This window comes from Mustela putorius, unplaced genomic scaffold (genome assembly GCF_011764305.1).
Source record: "Mustela putorius furo isolate JIRA1106 unplaced genomic scaffold, ASM1176430v1.1 tig00003937_pilon_pilon_pilon, whole genome shotgun sequence".
In the NCBI taxonomy this organism is placed as follows: domain Eukaryota; kingdom Metazoa; phylum Chordata; class Mammalia; order Carnivora; family Mustelidae; genus Mustela; species Mustela putorius.
Window position 1 is genome coordinate 4,102,172 of NW_025422082.1, and position 19,149 is coordinate 4,121,320.

The 19,149-nt window shown below is 47.8% G+C and overlaps 1 protein-coding gene across 1 annotated transcript; it reads right to left on the bottom strand.

Moving 5' to 3' along the window:
* Positions 1-522: 522 nt before the first annotated feature.
* Positions 523-4,616, bottom strand: NKX3-1 (NK3 homeobox 1). The gene is made up of 2 exons (XM_004763254.3): positions 4,277-4,616; positions 523-3,188 (listed from the first exon to the last, which is right to left on the bottom strand). Exons 1-2 carry the CDS (start codon positions 4,551-4,553, stop codon positions 2,770-2,772), a joined length of 696 nt encoding a protein of 231 aa, XP_004763311.1. The 5' UTR covers positions 4,554-4,616; the 3' UTR covers positions 523-2,769.
* Positions 4,617-19,149: the final 14,533 nt, after the last annotated feature.

Below are 19,149 nucleotides of genomic sequence, written 5' to 3' on the forward strand. Positions count from 1 at the left end.
GGAATGGGGGGTGGGGGGTGGAGGGGCGATGCTTTTACAAAAGAATAACCATCGTTGGGCACTGGGTAAGCTGCTGCTTTTGACTATCTGGTCTCCTTAGATTCGAGTCAGGCAGGCTGAGGGAAGGAGAACATGGTAACCAGAAATAGGTAAGCTCAAAAGCATGCAGCTTTTAAGAAACAAAAACCCATATGCAAAGGTGTCTAATAAAGTCACAGTGCTTTATTTTTAAAACACTCATACATTGCCAAAAATACTTACAAAAATAAAGTTTGATTGAGGTTCATTACTAAACTTCAAGTCACAGGTTTTCACGTTACAGACTGGAGCAGAGTTTGCTAGGCAGGTGGAGAACCCAGACTGAATTATGGAATGGAAAGAGGCTGTCTGGGGTGAGGTGGTTGGGGCACCCTCTAGTTCACCTATCAGATACCCAGACACCAGTTCTTCCAGTGCTGTTCTAACGGTTCGGAGATGGGGGAGTAATGAGCTCCAATGGAGTAAGAGCAAGATGGATTCATGGACCAGTTTTAAACACAGACTTTTTTTTTTTTTTTTTTTTTTTTTTTTTTTTTTTGCAACACAATACACACATCACAGTAAAATGTTTAATACTTGCAGAATGGCAGGTGGCAAGACTTAAATCGAGAGGGTGGGTGAGAAAGGGTACTGAGCGGGGAGTGGGCACTGAATTCTTCTCTTCAAAGCTTTGTGACAGGAGCAAGCGATCTAGGCCAGTCTGCCGTTAGCACCCCTGGTGTTGTCAGCAGCTGAGTGTCTAACAGTATTTCCATGGGGAGCCCAAGAAGGAGAAAATGGGGTGAAACGGGCCAACTTTCTATCAACTCTGGCAGTTCTGCCACCAACAGTAAATCGCCCCTTTTAATAGGAGGAAATTGAAAGGTTTCTCACTAAACAGAATTAAGTAGTGGGATCAAGAGATTTCCAGGCTTTGGGGTACCCTCATTAGTAACCGGCTTCTTCTGCTCTGATGTCTGCCCTCCGCTGGGTCACCTTTGACAGTCAGATAGAAACAGAAGCGTGGCCAGATTTCTCCTTTGCCCTCCTCTCATTGTCGTTGAAGTCATAAGGTGACTCATTTGGGGGACCCATTTTTTATGAGCATTAAATACAGCTCCCAAAGTGTTTTCATTTGTTTGGTGATGGACGCGACAGTAATGTGTTTTGAAAAGGGTTTCCTTTTCCCTAACCCCTGCTGGCCAAGGGCTATCAGCCCCCTCATCAGCTTGCAGCCAGAACCCAGCTCCCCCAGGCCCCAACTGCCTTTTCTTTCTGCCCTGACCACAAACCCCGCATTTCCACTGGACAGCTCGTGGTGCCCGACTCTTTTTTCGCCCTGTATTCTCCGTGTGTGAAAGCCCAATACCTCTTAAAACTCCTCAGCCTGCAGGGATCCCAGAGGGTTGTCTGACTTTGAACTGTAACAACAGAGCCTCCGAAAGTCTTATAAAAGCAGTGGTGACCTTTTCGAGCTGTCAAATCTTTAAATAGGATTTGGGATTTAATGTACGTTTTTAAAGAAAAAAATATATAAGAATTGCTAGTTTAGAAAAAAAAAAGTCTTTTAGCCAAGTCAGAATCTTCCCCCTACCCTACTTTTTTTTTTCCCCCTTTAACTCATGAGAGATTCGGGGGTGGGGGAGAAAACAAAACAAAACCAAAACAAAAAAACCCAGATCTCAGGCTAAATAAGGAAGGCATATGTTAGGTGCAGCCAGACTAAAAGTCTGAGTTGAAAAGAAGCCCTTCGGTGGGTGACTGTTGTGAAAAAGGACAAAAAAAAAAAAAAAAAATAAAAGGACGGAAGGCAGGAGCTTATAGGAGAGAAGCATGTGATCTGTCACGATTGAGTATGAATTATAGCCTGAAAACTCCAGCAAACTACTCATTCCAATTCTCAGGCCCAGGGCAAAAATGTCCAGAGGAAGCTTTTTTACCTTTATTAACAAAAATCACGTGTCACCCCCCAACCGCCCAGCCGCAATGCAGAGGCTCCTCAGGCCGTTCTCTGACACCCAGAGAGTCTTCTGTCCCGGGCCCACCTAATGCAGTACAACTTGTTTATACAGTTTGCCCCAGAACCGCAGTGAGTGCTTCTCGTTCTGCTTGGGCCACCCTGTAAATACTTAGGTTGGTGCATTTTTTAAAAAGGAAGAAGCAGCTCACGTTTTCATCTCCTACCCATCCCCATCTCCCATGCCAGTCTGTGCCTAACAGACAGGCTTCCCTGGGACAGCCTCTGTCTTATGGGGACAGAGAGGAACCCCAATCGCATTTCAAGGCCCGTGAAAGGTTTGTGAAGTGAAGTGTAATTCGGGAGGGAAGACCCTTGTCTTGGCCATCCTTTTCCCCCTCAGGTTTGCACTTTCAGGGTCAATGTTCAGCGACGCAAGAGGTGGAGTGGAATCAGCATCCTTAGGGGTGATGATAACAACACACACAAAACCACAGAAGTGCTAGTAACAGTGCTTGATTTTATCCCTCCCCACTTGGCAGAGGTCTCTAAGAGCAAACAAAGTGCCATATCATGTGTGATATGGGGGATATATTTGGGTATTATTCGCTATCGTAGATCTTTCATTGGCTCACCAGGGAAGAATCAGGGGTGTCCATGCAAGCCTCCGGCGGGGTCAGTATGCACGCCTCTCGCTTCTCAGGCTCCCTGAGCCTGGCTGGCCTTTTGCTCTCCAGAGATGCGACTCAGGGAAGGCAGTGTCTGACCACTCAGGATTGTCATCTGCGCTGGCGTTACCAGAAAGGTGGGTTCCAGCCCCCCAAGCAGTACAGGTAGGGGTAGTAAGGGTAGCTGTTATGCATGGAGATGAGGGAGGCCTGGGGTAAGCCCTCCTCTTTCAGGGCCGGCAGGGAGGTGTGCTTCTCCAGGTCTCCCAGGTCCGAGGTGAGCTGCTTTCGCTTGGTCTTATAGCGTCTGTTCTGGAACCATATTTTCACTTGGGTCTCAGTGAGCTTGAGGTTCTTGGCCAGGTGGGCCCTTTCAGGGGCTGACAGGTACTTCTGGTGGCTGAACTTCTTCTCTAACTCGATGACCTGAGTGTGGGAGAAGGCAGCACGGGAGCGCTTCTGTGGCTGTTTCGAGGTTTGCGGAAGGCTTGGTAAGGAGTCTGCGCTGTTTTCAGAGTCCAACAGATAAGTCTCCAAGTGTCTATCTGGAAAGTAGAAGGAGGAGGGATGGGAAGGAAAAGGTTACATGTTAGAGGGAAGAGAACAGAATTCAAGCCACCCTTATCTCTTCAGTGAGTGAACAAACAGTCCACTGTCATCTTGGATACATTTCACTTTTTTCACATGACTAAGGAACTCTCCTGAGTGGGGAGTGAGTGAATATGTATATTATGTATTAGTTTTCTAACGGTCATCAAGAACCCAAAGTTAGAAGCTTCTAGTGGTAGCGCTTCCTGCCATATCGTCCAGGAGAATTCACTAGGGTCCTGGATGTGTGTGCGTTGAGAAGAGGTGGCAGAAGTGAAGCCAGAAGAGAAGCCAGGCAGGGAAGACACAGAAATCAGGCTGCTGGTAAAGCAGGACCCAAAGGCCTGCGCATTAACTTTTGGATGTCGGGAGAGGGTTTTTGTTATAAGAAAGGCGGTGCAGGCAAAGGGCAAGTTCCTTTTCTGGCTTTAGGCCCCCTTTTTTTCTAAACACACCGTTAGGACACCTCATCCGAAGTGACAGGACAAGGAAAGAAATCTGCTCTAAACGTTCTAACGGTGTTCTATTTCCTGAAGGCCGCAGGGACCTTCAGAATGCAGTTTTACTGCCCGTGGAGTTGGGAAGCCAAGGGAGTCTTCCCTTGTCAAACCCTGATCAGTTACTTGTTACAGATGTAACTGTAACTGCGAAGAGGTTGCGCGGGGCGGGCGCGGATCGAGGGTCCCGCGGGGGCTGGGAGCGCGGGGCGGGGTCTTCACCTGGGACGCTGGGGCTCGGGGCGCCGGGTGTGCGCTCACTCTGGAGCCCCGGGAGCCAGAGCCCGCGGAACAGAGAGCTCTGTGCCCGGCGAGTCCAGCCCAGGTACAAATCCTGCGCCACCCTTACGGCGGGGCTCAGTTTTTATTTCCGAGGCGCACCCGCGGCAGGAGGAGGTGAGGTCCCTTGGCCTGTCGCCGCGGGGCCCCGCATCCCTGCAGCCGGAGCTCCGCGACCTCGCGCCGGTGCAGCCCGCAAGCCGGCCCGCCCCTCCTCTGAGACCGCACCCTGGCCCAGCCCGGCCGCCGCAGCCTCGCCGCCGGCTCACCTGGCTCACCCTCCGCGTGCGCGTCGGCCTCCTGCGCTGCGCGGGGCTGGGCGCTCCACTCGTCCTCGGGCGCCCCGGCGCCGCCTCTTCCTCGCTCCGGCTCCGGCTCCTGGTGTCGCGGCGGGTCCGGCTGGCGCGGGGGCTGCGGGCTGCTCGTGTGGCCGCCGCGCCTCTCCGCGCTGTCCCGCAGAATGTCCTGGATGAGGAAGGAGGTGAGCGGCTTGGGCTGGATGGCCGCCCCCGCCTCTCCGGGCCGCGGCGCGGGAGCCCTGAGCATCCCCTCGGCTCGGCTGCAGGCAGGCGGCGTCAGCTGCGTCCTCGGCGTCTGCACCACTTTCACTTTCCGCCGCCCGGCGCACTTATAGCCCTGGGGAGCGCGCCGCGCCGCCCTCCCATTGGCCGCGGGAACCGGGCGCGCCGCCGATTGGCCGCCAGCGCTCCAGGTGAGGGGGGGGGTGGAAAGGGGAGTCCTTCGCACGGTCTCGGTCACCTCTTCTCTGAAGGATTCCTCCCTAAATTCCAGCTCCGACCCACGACGGAAGTTTAGACCCTCTGGGGAATAATGATGCAGAAGAGAGATACTCCGTTTAGCTCGCGTAGATTGTTACAGCGCCTTTGCTCACAAAGGGTGGGGGGATGACTAGATCCCAGTTTACAGATGCGGATTCCGAGGGCCCCGTGACGAGAGACGGGTAGCAGACGGGATCTACCAAGGCTTTCAAAGACACGGTCGACAGGCTCCATTCCGGGCGGGATGTCACTGCGGCCATTGATAAAAGTGGAATAGGAACCATGAATTAAAGTATTGACTCAGTGTTTAAATTTACTGAAGTTAACAGTACTGTGAGTGTGTAAGAGAATGTTCTTAGGAAATAAACATTAAAGTACTTAGGGGCAGAGGCTCAGGATGGATGAAACTTACCATCACATGATTCTGAAACAGTGATAGAGATGGAGAGAGAGATCCCATGTGATAAAATGAACTGGTTAAATATTAACTTGGTGAATCTGATATGCTGGTGTTCTTTTGAACTATTTTTATATATGCAATTTTTCTGTACCTCCTAATCTAAGGCAACTTGCATTCCACTGGAAACTTCAAAAGGATGTCATGTTGTGTGTCGGGAGGAGAGAGAGGGAGTAGGTTCTTGTGGATAAAGCAACCAAAGAGACCTGCCATGTACGGTGGGAAGGTCTTTGACAAAGGTGATTTTCTCTCTCTCTTTTTTTCATTTCAAAAAGTATTTTAAACATTTTCTAGATTATCGGGACTTTGTGGAATTAGTACCCCCAATTTCGCCCAATGATGACATATTATCTAACTGCAGTACAATGTAAAAACCAGGACATCAACCTTAGTACATTACTGTTAACTACACTACAGAGTTTATTTTCATCATTTTCATAACCTGCATTCATTTATATGTGTGTTTATAGTTCTATGCAATTTTATCACATGCATAGATTCTTGTAATGCCACAATCAAGATACAAAATTGGTCTGTCACCACAAAAGAACTTCCTTGGGGGCACCTGGGTGGCTCAGTCCATGAGCGTCTGCCTTCCGCTCAGGGCATGACCCAGGCTCATGGGATCAAGCCCCACATTGGGTTCCCTGCTCAGCAGGAAGCGTCCTTTTCCCTCTCCCTCTGCTTGTGTTCCCTCTTTCGCTGTATCTCTCTCTGTCAAATAAATAAGTAAAATCTTAAAAAAAAAAAAAAAAAGAACTTCCTCAGCTATCTTTTTGTATTTGTGTATTCAAGCCCCTTCTCTCCATCTCTGACCCCTGGCAACCACTAATCTCTTCTTTACCATTCAGACAATGTTACCGTTTCAGAAAATGAAATCAAACATCATATGGTATGTAAACTTCTGGAATTGGCTTTCATCATTAGGCAGGATGCCCCTGAGTTCCACTTAGATTGTTGCATATATGAATAGTTATACTCTTAATTGCCAAATAGTATTCCACTGTATGGACCCACTAGAGTGTGTTCAGCTATCTATCTACTGAACGACAGTTGATCCGTTTCCAGCTTTTTGCTATTATGAATAAAAGTGCTGGGACGCCTGGGTGGCTCAGAGGTTAAGTGCCTGCCCTCAGCTCAGGTCATGATCCCAGGGTCCTGGGATGGAGCCCCTGTCATGCTCCCTGCTCAACGGGGAGCCTGCTTCTCTCTTTCCCTCTGCAGTATCCCCTGCTTGTGCATGCTTTCTCTCTCTCTCTCTCAAATAAATAAATAAGATCTTTAAAAAAAAAAAAAAGGAAGTGTTGTGAATATTCACATGCAAGTTTTTGTGTGAATATGAGTTTTCATTTCTCTGTGGTAAATATCCAGGAGTGCAATCACTGGGTCATATGGTAATTGAATGTTTAGTTTTTTAAGAGACTGCTAACCTGTTTTCCAGAGTGATTGTGCCATTTTAGATTTCCATCAGCAATATTTGAGGGTTTCAGTTTGTCCATATCCTCATTAGCATCTAGAATTATCCTTGTCTTTCATTTTAGTCATTGTAGGAGGTGTATAGTGATATCTCACTGCAGTCTTATATTTTCAGTTTGCACTTCCCAAATGGCTAATGATATTGAACATCTCGTGTGCTTCTTTGCCATTCGTATGTCCTCTTTGGTGAAATATCTGTTCAATTCTTTAGGGTTTTAGTAATTCTTTATATATTCTCTATATGGGCCTTTGTTTAATGTGTGGTTTGCAAAGATTTTTCTCCCAACTTGTCTTGTCATCTTTTTTTTTTTTTTTAAAGATTTTATTTTATTTATTTGACAGAGAGAAATCACAAGTAGATGGAGAGGCAAGCAGAGAGAGAGAGAGAAGCAGGCTCCCTGCTGAGCAGAGAGCCCGATGCGGGACTCGATCCCAGGACCCTGAGATCATGACCTGAGCCGAAGGCAGCGGCTCAACCCACTGAGCCACCCAGGCGCCCCAGTCTTGTCATCTTTTAAACAGTATTTCACAGCACAAAATTTTAATTTTGGTAGAGTCCAATTAATTTTTTATTTTTACATATTTTGCTCTTGGTGTCAGGCCTGAAAATTCTTTGCTTCTCCCTACTACCTGAAGAGGCTCTCCTGTGTTGTTTTCTAGAAGTTTTATATGTTACTTTTTAAAAAATTATTTTTAAAAGATTTTATCTATTTATTTGACAGAGAGAGAGATCACAAGCAGGCAGAGAAGCAGACAGGGGAGGGGGGGAGCAGACTCCCTACTGAGCAGAGAGCCTGATGCAGCCCGCCCAATCCCAGGACCCTGAGACCACAACCCTAGCCGAAGACAGAGGCCCAACCCACTGGGGTGATGCAGGATCCATTTTGAATTTATTTTTGCATATGGTATGAAGTGGAGGTGGAGATGAGCTCCTTTCACTTTTTAAAATCTAGAGCTTGGTGGGATTTCAAATCAGTGGAAGAAATGTGAATTATTTAATAACTAGTAGTGTCATTTGGAAAAAATAAAGTTCTATTCTTGTAACAAAATAAATCCCAGATGGCCCAAAGATTTAAAACATGAAGGGGGGCGCCTGGGTGGCTCAGTCATTAAGCAGATGCCTTTGGCTCAAGTCATGATCCTAGGGTTCTGGGATTGAGCCCGCCTCGGGCTCCCTGCTCAGCGGGAAGCCTGCTTCTCCCTCTCCCATTCCCCCTGCTTGTGTTCTCTCTCTCACTGTGTCTCTCTCTGTTAGGTAAATAAATAAAATCTTAAAATAAAGTAAGTTTTGCCTACACTCATCATTAGAGAAATGCAAATTAAAACCCCTTTTAATTTGTCTATTAAATTGAGATACCCCTTTTCCACGTATCAGACTAGCAGAAGTTCAGAAAAGGGATGATGTCCAGCATTGGTGAAAGGTGTGAAGGAACAGTGGTTTCCATACCAAGTGGGAGACAGAGTAAATCAGCTTCGCATATTTGGAGGACAACTTGTCAAGATGAAAACTGGGCCTGTCTTTTGACACAGCTACTCCATGCTTAGAGACTTACCCTAGAAATATACAAATATATGTTGTACTACTTGGGAAAATATCCTCACTTTGGTCAGAGACTGATTCAAGGTGAAAAATAATGTTATAGAATAAAAATAGTGACAAGTTATCTATATTTTACATTTGAGCATGTTCACATATAGAATATATCTAAAAGGATATAAGTATTTCACTAGAGCAGTTACCTGTGATCAGTGAGGAGGAAACAGCAGATCCAGAGGACAGGGGAGTGGAACAGGGGAGCAATTTCTTGTGCTAATTTATCATTTCAAAAAATTAAAAATGTAGAACGGAAGCTGAGCTTGGGCTCACCTCTTCCACCAGCAGGACCTTAGATCTCAGATGTCCCTTCTGAATGGGGACATGGCTCACAGCACTTCTCCTCACCTCACTTCACATGGCCTTCCTTTCATGCTTTGTATCTGGAATGTTTGTGTGGATGGGGACTCTCCTTTCTTAGACTGTGAGCTCCCTGTGCGGGGACTACGTCATCCTCATATTTATCCTGTCCCTAAAAGCTGGCTTAGATTTTGACACACAGAAGGTGCTCGATAAATGTTTGCTGGCTGGAAGTTCAACTTTAGGCACCAGGAGACATCTCCCAGGCTGGCAGCATTATCCATAAGGGACCACAAGGTCCAAGGCAAATCACAGTGCAAGGTCTGCCCTTCTTCACCAGGTCTGTGCAGCTTAAACTGCGTGACAAGGAGCAAAGGCAATCAGGAAGACCCAAAGGAAGGGCAGGAGGCCTCTTTTGATGAGACAGCATTTCAGAGAAAAATAACACCCCTTCCCTAGACGTCCCCCTCCAAATCCTTGGAACTTCCGAACATCCTAGATGGATAACAAAAGGGAGTGAAGGTCACAGATGGAATTAAAGTTGCTAATCAGCTGACCTTGGGCCAGCAAGGTCACTCTGCATCATCCAGGTGGACCGAGTGTAATCTCAGAGTTCTTACAACTTAAAGAAGAAGGGAAAAAACAGAGCCAGAGAAGCGATGGGAAGTGAGAAAGACTCACCTGACCTTTGTTGACTTTCAAGATGGAAGCGGGCGGGAGCCAAGGAACACAGGCAGCCTCTAGAAGCTGGAAAAAGTCACGAAGCAGATTCTCCCCTAGATCATCTAGAAGAGAAACAGCTCTGCTGACACTTTGATTTTAGCCCAAGTAGACCCATTCTGGACTTTTACCATCTAGAAATGAATCCAGAGGCATTTATGAAAGGATCCAGAAATGGAGAGAGGATTACCAGATCTGCTTTAATATGAACTTTGAGACATTTTTAAAAATTGAAACACGCATTAAGACTCATAATTCCATCCCTTTATTAAAATTTTCTTCTTCCAGGGAAGCCTGGGCGGCTCAGTCAGTTAAGCAACTGCCTTCTGCTCAGGACATGATCCCATGGGATTGAGCCCTGCATCAGGCTCCCTGCTCAGCGCGTAGCCTGGTTCTCCCTCTGCCTCTGCCTGCTGCTCACCCGGTGTGTGTGCTCTCTCTCTCTCTCTCTCTCTCACAGGAAAATAAATAAATTAAACAACAACAACAACAACAAAAACTTCTTCCAGTCTTCATCCATAGTCTATTGTAGGATAAGTATAATTTTGTATCCTGTTTCTTCTTTCCAACTTATTCTTACAGCATAAGCATTCATATGTTGCTCCTTTAATTTAGGAGCCTTTTAGAGCTAAAGATGTTGAGAGTTTAGAATCACCTAACATAATTTTGTGGTGATTTCAGCAAGAAGCTGAGGTTTCCAGAGAGGATAGGACTATACCTGGGGGTCCAGGCTCACAAACTTCTGGCACAAACCCTTCTGTTGCATCACCTCCCATCCCTCTGCCCACCCCAACCTGCCACCGCACCTACCCTCCTGAGTGCAAAGTGGGAGCACGGTTCATAGACTTGTCCTGCACAAAATGTCCTGCATAAAATGCACCCAGGTTACACATGGGTGACTCAGTGGTTAAGCCTCTGCCTTCAGCTCAGATCATGATCCCAGGGTCCTGGGATCAAACCCTCCATCAGGCTCTCTGCTCAGCAGAGATCCTGCTTCCCTCTCTCTCTCTCAGCCTATCTCTCTGCCTGCTTGTGATCTCTCTTTCTGTCAAATAAATAAATAAAATCTTTTAAAAAAATGCACCCAGGGGGCACCTGGGTGGCTCAGTGGGTTAAGCCTCTGCCTTCGGCTCAGGTCATGGTCCCAGGGTCCTGGGATCGAGCCCCGCATTGGGCTTTCTGCTCAGCGGGGAGCCTGCTTCCCTTCCTCTCTCTCTGCCTGCCTCTCTGCCTATTTGTGATCTCTCTCTCTCTCTCTGTCAAATAAATAAATAAAATCTTTTAAAAAAAATGCACCCAGGATTTGTTTCAAGCAAGTATGGATGGTAACACACGCAGACACAGAAATGACTGTCGTGAAGGAGCAAGTTGATACTCATGGGTCCCTAGAAGCAGAGGCAAGACACCTGGGGAAGCACCAGCATCTGGGGGCAGGAAGGGCAAGGGCAAATTCTGGACTCCAGCCTTTATGAGATTACTGTGGGAAGGAATGGAAAAAAGGCTTAGGGTTGGATAGTTCTAATAATTTCAGCAGGCTCTGGGCTATAAGGGTGGTCTTGAGTTGTCTGGTGCCTGGCCCTGGAGTGATTTGGGCAGGGGAATATTGGCTTGGTGGGTGACAGTGGGACAACAGAGGTGATTGTGGGTATGGGCTCAGGATTGGCTGGTTTGCATTTTATGCTCCTGGGCAAGTTGTTTGCAGTTCCTAGGAATTAGCTAACCCTGAGAGAGGCTGTCCCTCCTACATCTGCCCCTTACCCCTGCTCATGTTCTCTCTCTCTCTCCTCTCAAATAAATAAATAAAATCTTAAAAAATATATATGTTTCAGGGCACCTGGGTGGCCCAGTTAGTTAGGCATCTGCCTTCGGCTCAGGTCATAATCCCAGATCCTGGGATCGAGCCCCACATCGGGTTCCCTGTTCAGTGGGAAGCCTGCTTCTCCCTCTCCCTCTGCCTGTGTTCCTTCTCTCGCTGTTTCTCTCTCTGTGTTAAACAAATAAAATCTTTAAAAAAATATATGTATGGGGCGCCTGGGTGGCTCAGTGGGTTAAGCCGCTGCCTTCGGCTCAGGTCATGATCTCAGGGTCCTGGGATCGAGTCCCGCATCGGGCTCTCTGCTCAGCAGGGAGCCTGCTTCCTCCTCTCTCTCTCTCTGCCTGCCTCTCTGCCTACTTGTGATCTCTCTCTGTCAAATGAATAAATAAAATCTTTAAAAAAAAAAAATATATATATATATATGTATGTTTCAATGCATACTGGGGATAGCCACACAAGTTTATGCTTTATCTCAACACGTCATGACATGTATCCTCCATGAAGGCACTTCACGTTGGCTTTGCTAATTCTGAAAGATGAGAAGATAAAGAAAGAAAAAAGGAATGGACCATAATCACCACCCCAACAAAGAGACTCCTACCGTCCTCACTACAAAACAGGCCTTCTTGGGGCACCTGGGTGACACAGTGGGCTAAGCGTCTGCTTTCGGCTCAGGTCATGATCCCAGGGTCCTGGGATGGAGCCCCACATCGGGCTGTCTGCTCAGTGGGGAGCCTGCTTCCTCCACTCTTCCTCTCTGCCTACTTGTTATCTTTGTCTGTCAAATAAATAAATAAAATTTTTAAAAACAAAAACAGGCCTTCCTAGTACAGGGCCAGCCATTCTTCCATAGGCTCTAAGTGGCTCTAAGACCAAAGAACACTTTGGTCCATGTTCTTGGAAGTTCAGTGAAGTTGGTTTCAGACTTTTCCCTTTGGTATCCTTCCGGGTTGGACAGGAACATGAAAATGCTGGGTCTCTATCTTTACTGGACGGGGTCCTGTTTGTTTCCCCAGCCTCATGTCCTCCTTGCAGTAGAACTAAAGACTTTTTGCCTTTGTGGGGGAAAGGAATTGTTTAGAAGCAGCTTCCAAAGTGTCTTAGGACCCTAGAACAGCTGGGCGGGGTGGGGGGGTGCTGCCCTTTTTGGAAGGAGACAAGTGGCTAATGGAGTAGGCTCTAGCTGTGGAGCCTGGCCTGAGGCAAGTCTCCTAACCTTTCAGAGCCTGCCTTCGCTTCCTCATGCAAACTGGGTGCAAAAACAGCATCCCCCTTAAGGATTAGTGAGAGGAATAAGATGACCTTTCTTCTCTTTTTCTTTCTTTTTTTTTTTTTTTTAGATTTTGTTTATTTATTTATTTGACAGAATGAGACAGTGGGAGACCGAATACAAGCAGGGGGAGTGGAAGAGGGAGAAGCAGCTTCCCACTGAGCAGGGAGCCTGACACAGGGCTCGATCCCAGGACACCCCAGGACCCCAGGATCACGACCTGACTGAACCACTCATCCACCCCAAGATGGCCTTTCATAATGAAAAACTCAGAGGTTGGCATGCACAGAGTGCCCAGGAATAGCTCATTTCTACGTGTTCAGGTCTAGACCCACCTCTGTGATATATCAAATTTGCTTTTTTCCAGGCACATTGCAAAGAGGCTGAACACAGAGGCACCCTGGACCTAGGAGTTGCTAATAACTGGGGAAGAGAGGTGCTAATTGCTGGGGAAGAGAGGTGCAGTAGAGTGTGTTGAATCAATGATCCCTCTTCACGTCCAGTCCTGAAGTGCTTCTCCTCCACCTCATCTTCCGCATCACATAGATGCAATCCCCCAGCTTTTCGTCCAGTCTTTCCAGAACCTTCCACGGAGGCCCAGCTTCCTTGCCTCCTCTTGCCCCACCTCATCCTCCCCGACACTCTCTTCTGCTTCTACTGACTCCTTCTGGCAGGGTTTCCACTCATGTCTGGCCCAGCCCTGTTTCCAATCCCCTATGCATGCTTTTCTTCTCTTGTTTATCTTCACTGGCTCAATTTCCACCCAAAAGTTTGTGTAGGACGTTCTAGTCTTCGCCCCGGTGGCTCTGCTGCTCAGTTGAGCATTTAACCCTCTATTGCCTTGGAGTATTTAATCATTGCATGTGTATGGGTTTTATCTTAGCCTTATTGAAGGTCAGGGCCATGTCTCAGCTCCTCCTTTTCCTGCACACAGTGGGGAAAATGGGGAGCAAATGGGCAGACACTGACTGCTCACTCTGGGCTGGTTCGCTATAGATATTTAATCTGCACTAAACCCCCCATTTTTTACAGATAAGGAGACTGAAGCTCAGAGACTCAAGGTAATGTGCCCAGGTTCTCAGAGCTAACCCAGCTTCGTCCAGTTCCAAAGCCAAGGCCTTCCCCAGCAGCCCATGCCTTAGGCACGTAGCAGGGGTTAATAACCATGTAGCCCCTGGTTCCGGCATCTTCTCTGGCCTCTTCCAGAATCTTTACCCTCCTACCCTATTCCCCAGCTTCTCTTGCTCTGCTCTTGTGGGAGTATTATAGGCAGAGGCACTGAACAGAGGGGCAAAGGGATGAATTAAACCACCCTTTATAAGGCGAGGTTGGACGTAGGAACCTGCCCCCAGAGTCAAAGGCATTGACATCCCACTGATACTACTTGGCACCCTACATTTTTCTATGTAGTGTTTGCATTAAGATTATTTTCATGAGGGAACGCCTAGGTGGCTCAGTCGGTTAAGTGACTGCCTTTGGCTCAGGTCATGATCCATGATCCTGGAGTCCCGGGATCGAGTCCCACATCAGGCTCGCTGCTCAGCAGGGAGTCTGCCACCCCCTTCTCCGGCCCTCCCCCTTCTTCTGCTCTCTCTCTCATATTCTCTCTCTCAAATAAATAAGTAAATAAATAAAATTTTTTTTGAAAAAGATGATTTTCTTTTTTTTTAAAAGACTTTATTTATTTATTAGACAGAGATCACGAGTAGGGGGAGAGGCAGGCAGAGAGAGAGAGAGAGAGAGAGGAGAAAGCAGGCCCCCCGCTGAGCAGAAGCCCGATGTGGGGCTCGATCCCAGGACTCCAAGATCATGACCTCAGCCAAAGGCAGAGGCTGTAACCCACTGAGCCACCCAGGTGCCCTAAAAAAGATGAATTTCAAGGGTTAATGTGAAAATGCTAGGTGAGTTTGGTGAGACACTAAGCTACTCTAGGTTACACTGTGGCATGAATGGGTCAAACTCTAATTTTCCAAATGGTGGCTGTCAGCATAGAGAGCTAGAGCTTCAGGGTGTGAGAGAGGAGGTGTAAGGGAAGAGGTAAGGAGAGCAGTGTGGAGCCCAGGAAAACTCGCCCTGCGGGGATGGGGGGGGAGGGGCTGGTCCTCTGAGCGGACAGACCAGTGTTCCTCAGATTGTGAAGTGCACACAAATTAGCCTGGGCTCTTGTTAAAATGCAAGGTGTGCCCTTGTAGGTCTGGGTGTCCTGTAACAATGGATTTCTTTCTTTCTTTTTCTTTCATTCCTTTTTTTTTTTTTTTTAATATTTTTATTTATTTATTTGACAGATCACAAGTAGGCAGAGAGGCAGGCAGGCAGAGAGAGAGTAAGGGAAGCAGGCTCCCTGCTGAGCAGAGAGCCCAGGACTCTGGGATCATGATCTGAGCCAAAGGCAGAGGCTTTAACCCACTGAGCCACCCAGGCGTCCCAACAATGGATTTCTAACAAACTCCCAAGCCATGCCACTACCGATCCAAACCCCATCGTCATCCCTTGAGTAGCAAAGAGCTGGGGAGGTCTCTGAGCAGCTCCATGCAGGAGAGGGGGAGATTCTCTGGGAGGGGTAGGAGCCACTATGAACGCAGGTGATCTGCTCCATTTTCCTTTGAGGGACTCCAAACCTTGCATATGCCTGTGCCCTTTATCCCACTCTCAAGCCCACTCAGGTTGCAAATCCCAGACCTGCAAAAGGGCTCTCTCTGGCTATCCTCAGACCTTTTAAGATCTGTTTCCCCATCTCTGTGGCTAGGTATGGCAGTGTTCCCCCCAGGCTTTTCTGTATGGCAAAAGGGATTAGAGTTCAGGGAAACGCAGCTAGCAGCTAATAACTCAACCTCGTTAGGCCCCTCATCAGGGCTTATCGCCCAAGCAAAGCCATCGGGGAAGATTTATTGGGCAATGAGAAGCCAGGAGTATTTTGCTAACGGTGACCCTGGTCACCTTCCCTGTGCCCCAATGCGTGGTGGCCCGATTCTGGAGAGCTGGCGGCTGCCCAGCAGCGTCTGCAGAAGTTTCCCTTTCCACTCACTGGGTGGCCGTGGTCCCTCTGTGCCTGGTCTGCTCAACAGCTCAACGGAGGCCCTCCTGGGGAGACACGCAGGGGGCTGTTTGTCTAGGGAAGGAGGCTCTGACCTTCCCACACCCCTCACTGCCGGAAGCAATTTGAGACCTCTTCTCTCCCACTCCCTCAGCTCTCGGTGCCCCCCATAAAACTGAGTGGGCCATCAGATGGTGCCCCAAAGTGATGGTATCCCAGGCCAATGATGGAAGCAGAAGGAGGCAGAGCCGATTTCTGGGAATGAGCCTCTGTTCAGCTCTCCAGAGGGGTCTCCTGACCCCCATGACTGGACAGGGTCTGGGGACCCATAAAGGGTAGGTCTGATTTCTTCCAGACCTGCTGACCAGAGCTTCTCTTGAAAATTCCTCTTGAAGATTATTTGGGACAATTAAGCCAGGATCACTGGACACAGATTAAATCACTCAACTAGGCATTCCTGTTTGGCCTGAGGCAAGTCCTGCCCCCAGCGAAGGCAAAGCCGTCCTGGTGTTATCACAGTTCATAAGGGAAATGACCACCTGGGTTGTGCTGGGAAGGAAGGCAGAATCTTCCAGACCACCCCACTGTGCCCCTGTGGGCATCCACAAAGCTGTTCTTCCATTTATGTATTTATCCTGGTTTCCACCTCCTCTGAAGAGGCACAGGGAGAGGAAAGAGACAAAATGAGAACAATTTGGAAGGCAAGGGAACGAGTATGCTAGAGAGAGAAACGTCCAGAACCAGGAGGCACTGTGGCATTCCTATTTAAAAATTCACAGAATTGGGTGTTAAGAGACCTTAACCAGCATTTTATAAGTGGGGAAACTGAGGTGTGGAGAATGCAAATGGCTTTCATCTGAATTTCATCTAAAATTCTACATTAGTGACCAAGTCAGAGCTTGGTTATGTCTCTCAATGTGTAGGTCGGTTTTATTTCTGTCTCCTAACACATGTGATTTTTTTAAACTATAAAATGTTTTAAACAGTCAAAAAAAATGCAGAGAGACTTGCTAAAACTTAATTTATTTTATATATTTTGTAAAAAGAAATAAAACATTACAGGTATAACCCAAGCCCCCTTGCCAGTGTTTTAATTCCATGACGTGTTAATGGAAACCTGTTCATGTATCCTCTTGTGGGAGCTGGAAGGTAGCTGATTGGTAAGTAGAAAAACTGATGGGTCAAATCAAGCATGACACCGCTTCTTCCTCAGAGACCTCTGGAAGGGACTTGACCCCAGCTGGCGGAGGCGCAGGGAGGGCGGGGTGTGAGGAGGCATGGGAAGGCAGTGGGTGGAGTAGGGTGGCAAAGGAGCCTGTCCAACCAGGAACTCTAAGAGATGAGACTGGGCTTGGGGGCCTGGCTTCTCCTTGCAGTCTCTCTGAAGGCCCCTGAGAAACTAGGCTCTCTGGCCCAGGGGGAGTCCTGCACATTCCTGATGGCCATCTCCTCACACAGGGATGGAAGCGTTTGGTGCCATCTGAGTTCCAAGCAGGAGACAAAGTGTGGAAAGAAAACAAGAGAGGATGGAGGCCAGGTGATACCTGGTCTCGATAGACAGACATACCTAGTTCCTCCAGTGACGGCTCAGTGCTAAGGCGGGAGGTCGGCCCATTCAGTGTCGAGCCATTTTAACGTGACCTGGCACTGCAAAGGGGACCGAGTGAAGCAGATCTTTCTAAACAAGTGGCATTCAGCAGTACAGAAATCCTTGGCTTGGCACCAAAACAGTTGTAGCTAACACTTACCTGATGCTCAAGGTGTGCTGTTTGAAGTATTTTTCTCATATTAACTCACTTAGTTGTCTGAATAGTTACTATTATATCCTCCCCCCCCCCCCTTTCAGAAGAAGAAGTCAAGGCACAGTGAAGTCGACTAACTTCACCACAGACGCTCAGCTAAAAATGACAAAGCCAGGATACATACCACATGGGCTGGTCTGGGATCTTGGGGGGTGAACCAACAGGGGACACTGACTCTGGCTGGCAGCACTCCCAGCCAGGGTCCCTGTGGAGGAGACAATGCCACTTCCTCAGGGACGAGTCGGAATTGTCCTTGGAGTTAGCCTGTGCTGTGAATTGGGAAGAGGGAAGTGTATGTTGGAGGGTGTTATAGAACATGCTGTGTGCCCTCTAGAAACTTCGAATCCAACTGGGAAACAGGGTAAGCATGGGAAAACAGCCTTCATCTCCCTCGTGTCTCTGAGATTACCCTTGAAACTCAGGAAAGGATAGATCACACAGCATGAGAATGCTTTTATATGTGATTTTAAAAACTCAGAGAAATGATTCACACTAACTTGGGGAGTGGTTACCTCTGGGGAGGGAGTAGAAGGGAGGTATGGGGGGGCTTTAGTTTTACGTTTTTAGGGAAATATCTTAAGCAGAAAACAGTCCTAACAAATAAACATTTCTTTTCTTTTTTAAAAGATTTTATTTATTTGACAGAGATCACAAGCAGGCAGATAGGCAGGCAGAGAGAGAGGAGGAAGTAGGCTCCCTGCTGAGCAGAGAGACTGACACAGGGCTCGATCCCAGGACCCTGAGATCAGGACCTGAGCCAAAGGCAGAGGCTTAATCCACTGAGCTACCCAGGAACCCACAAATTAACATTTCTTAAACCATGTTAGTCCCTGGAAATAACCAAGTATAAGACCTGCTCCTGGCTCGTGAAGAGTTTATGCCCTACTTGAGGAAACAGACACATACAGGAAAGGACAGTTACACTTACAAAGGATAGTACATACCAGGTGTCAGACCAACAGTGGCCAGCAGGTACAGTAGGAATTGCATATCTGTAAAATTAGAAAGTTGGGCTGGATAGTATTTATTATGCTTTTACTGCTGTATTATTATAATGTATATGTTAGTATATTAGCAGTAGGACCCTTTACAGATGACATTTCCCGTGGACCCCAAATCCATGACAGATGAAAGTGAGCCTCTAGCAGCTGGGCAGAGGCAGGGAGCTGACGACCCCTCCCCAGCCCAGGCCCAGCATCCGTTTGTCTCAGTGCTGTCTTGAGAACCCCTGTGGTGTTTCAGAACCTGGCTTCTAAACCACTAGGCCTCTTCAACTCTCTTTCAAAGACTGGCAGCTTTAGGATGGAAGGCTTCATGGAGAAGGCAGGCCTTTAAAGGGGCCTGGACACATCCAGAGGTTTGGAGTAAGTGGATCGGAGGAGTAACGGTCTGGCTGGTAAGGGAAGCACCCTTGACCACCACACAGGAGGATCTGTACACAACAAGGCACTTGGCAGCTGCAGAGGGTGTTAAAGTCATTACTGTCGAACTTGTGTTTCAGAAAGACAGCGCTATCAACAAAACTAAAACGCAACCTACAGAATGGGAGAAGATAATTGCAAATGACGTGTCTGATAGAGGGTTAGTATATAAAATATACAAAGAACTTATAGAACTCAACACCCAAAGAACAAATAAGCTAATTAAAAATGGGCAGAAGACCTGCGTAGTCATTTCTTCAAAGAAGCCATTCAGATGGCCAGCGGACCCGTGAACCGATGCTCAACATCACTGATCACCAGGGAAATGCAACTCAAAACTGCCATGAGATATCACCTCACACTTGTCAGAATGGCTCAAATCAACAACATCGGAAACAACAGATGTTGGCCAGGCTGCAGAGAAAGGGGAGCCCTCGTGCACTGTTGGGGGGAATGCAAGCTGGTGCAGCCAC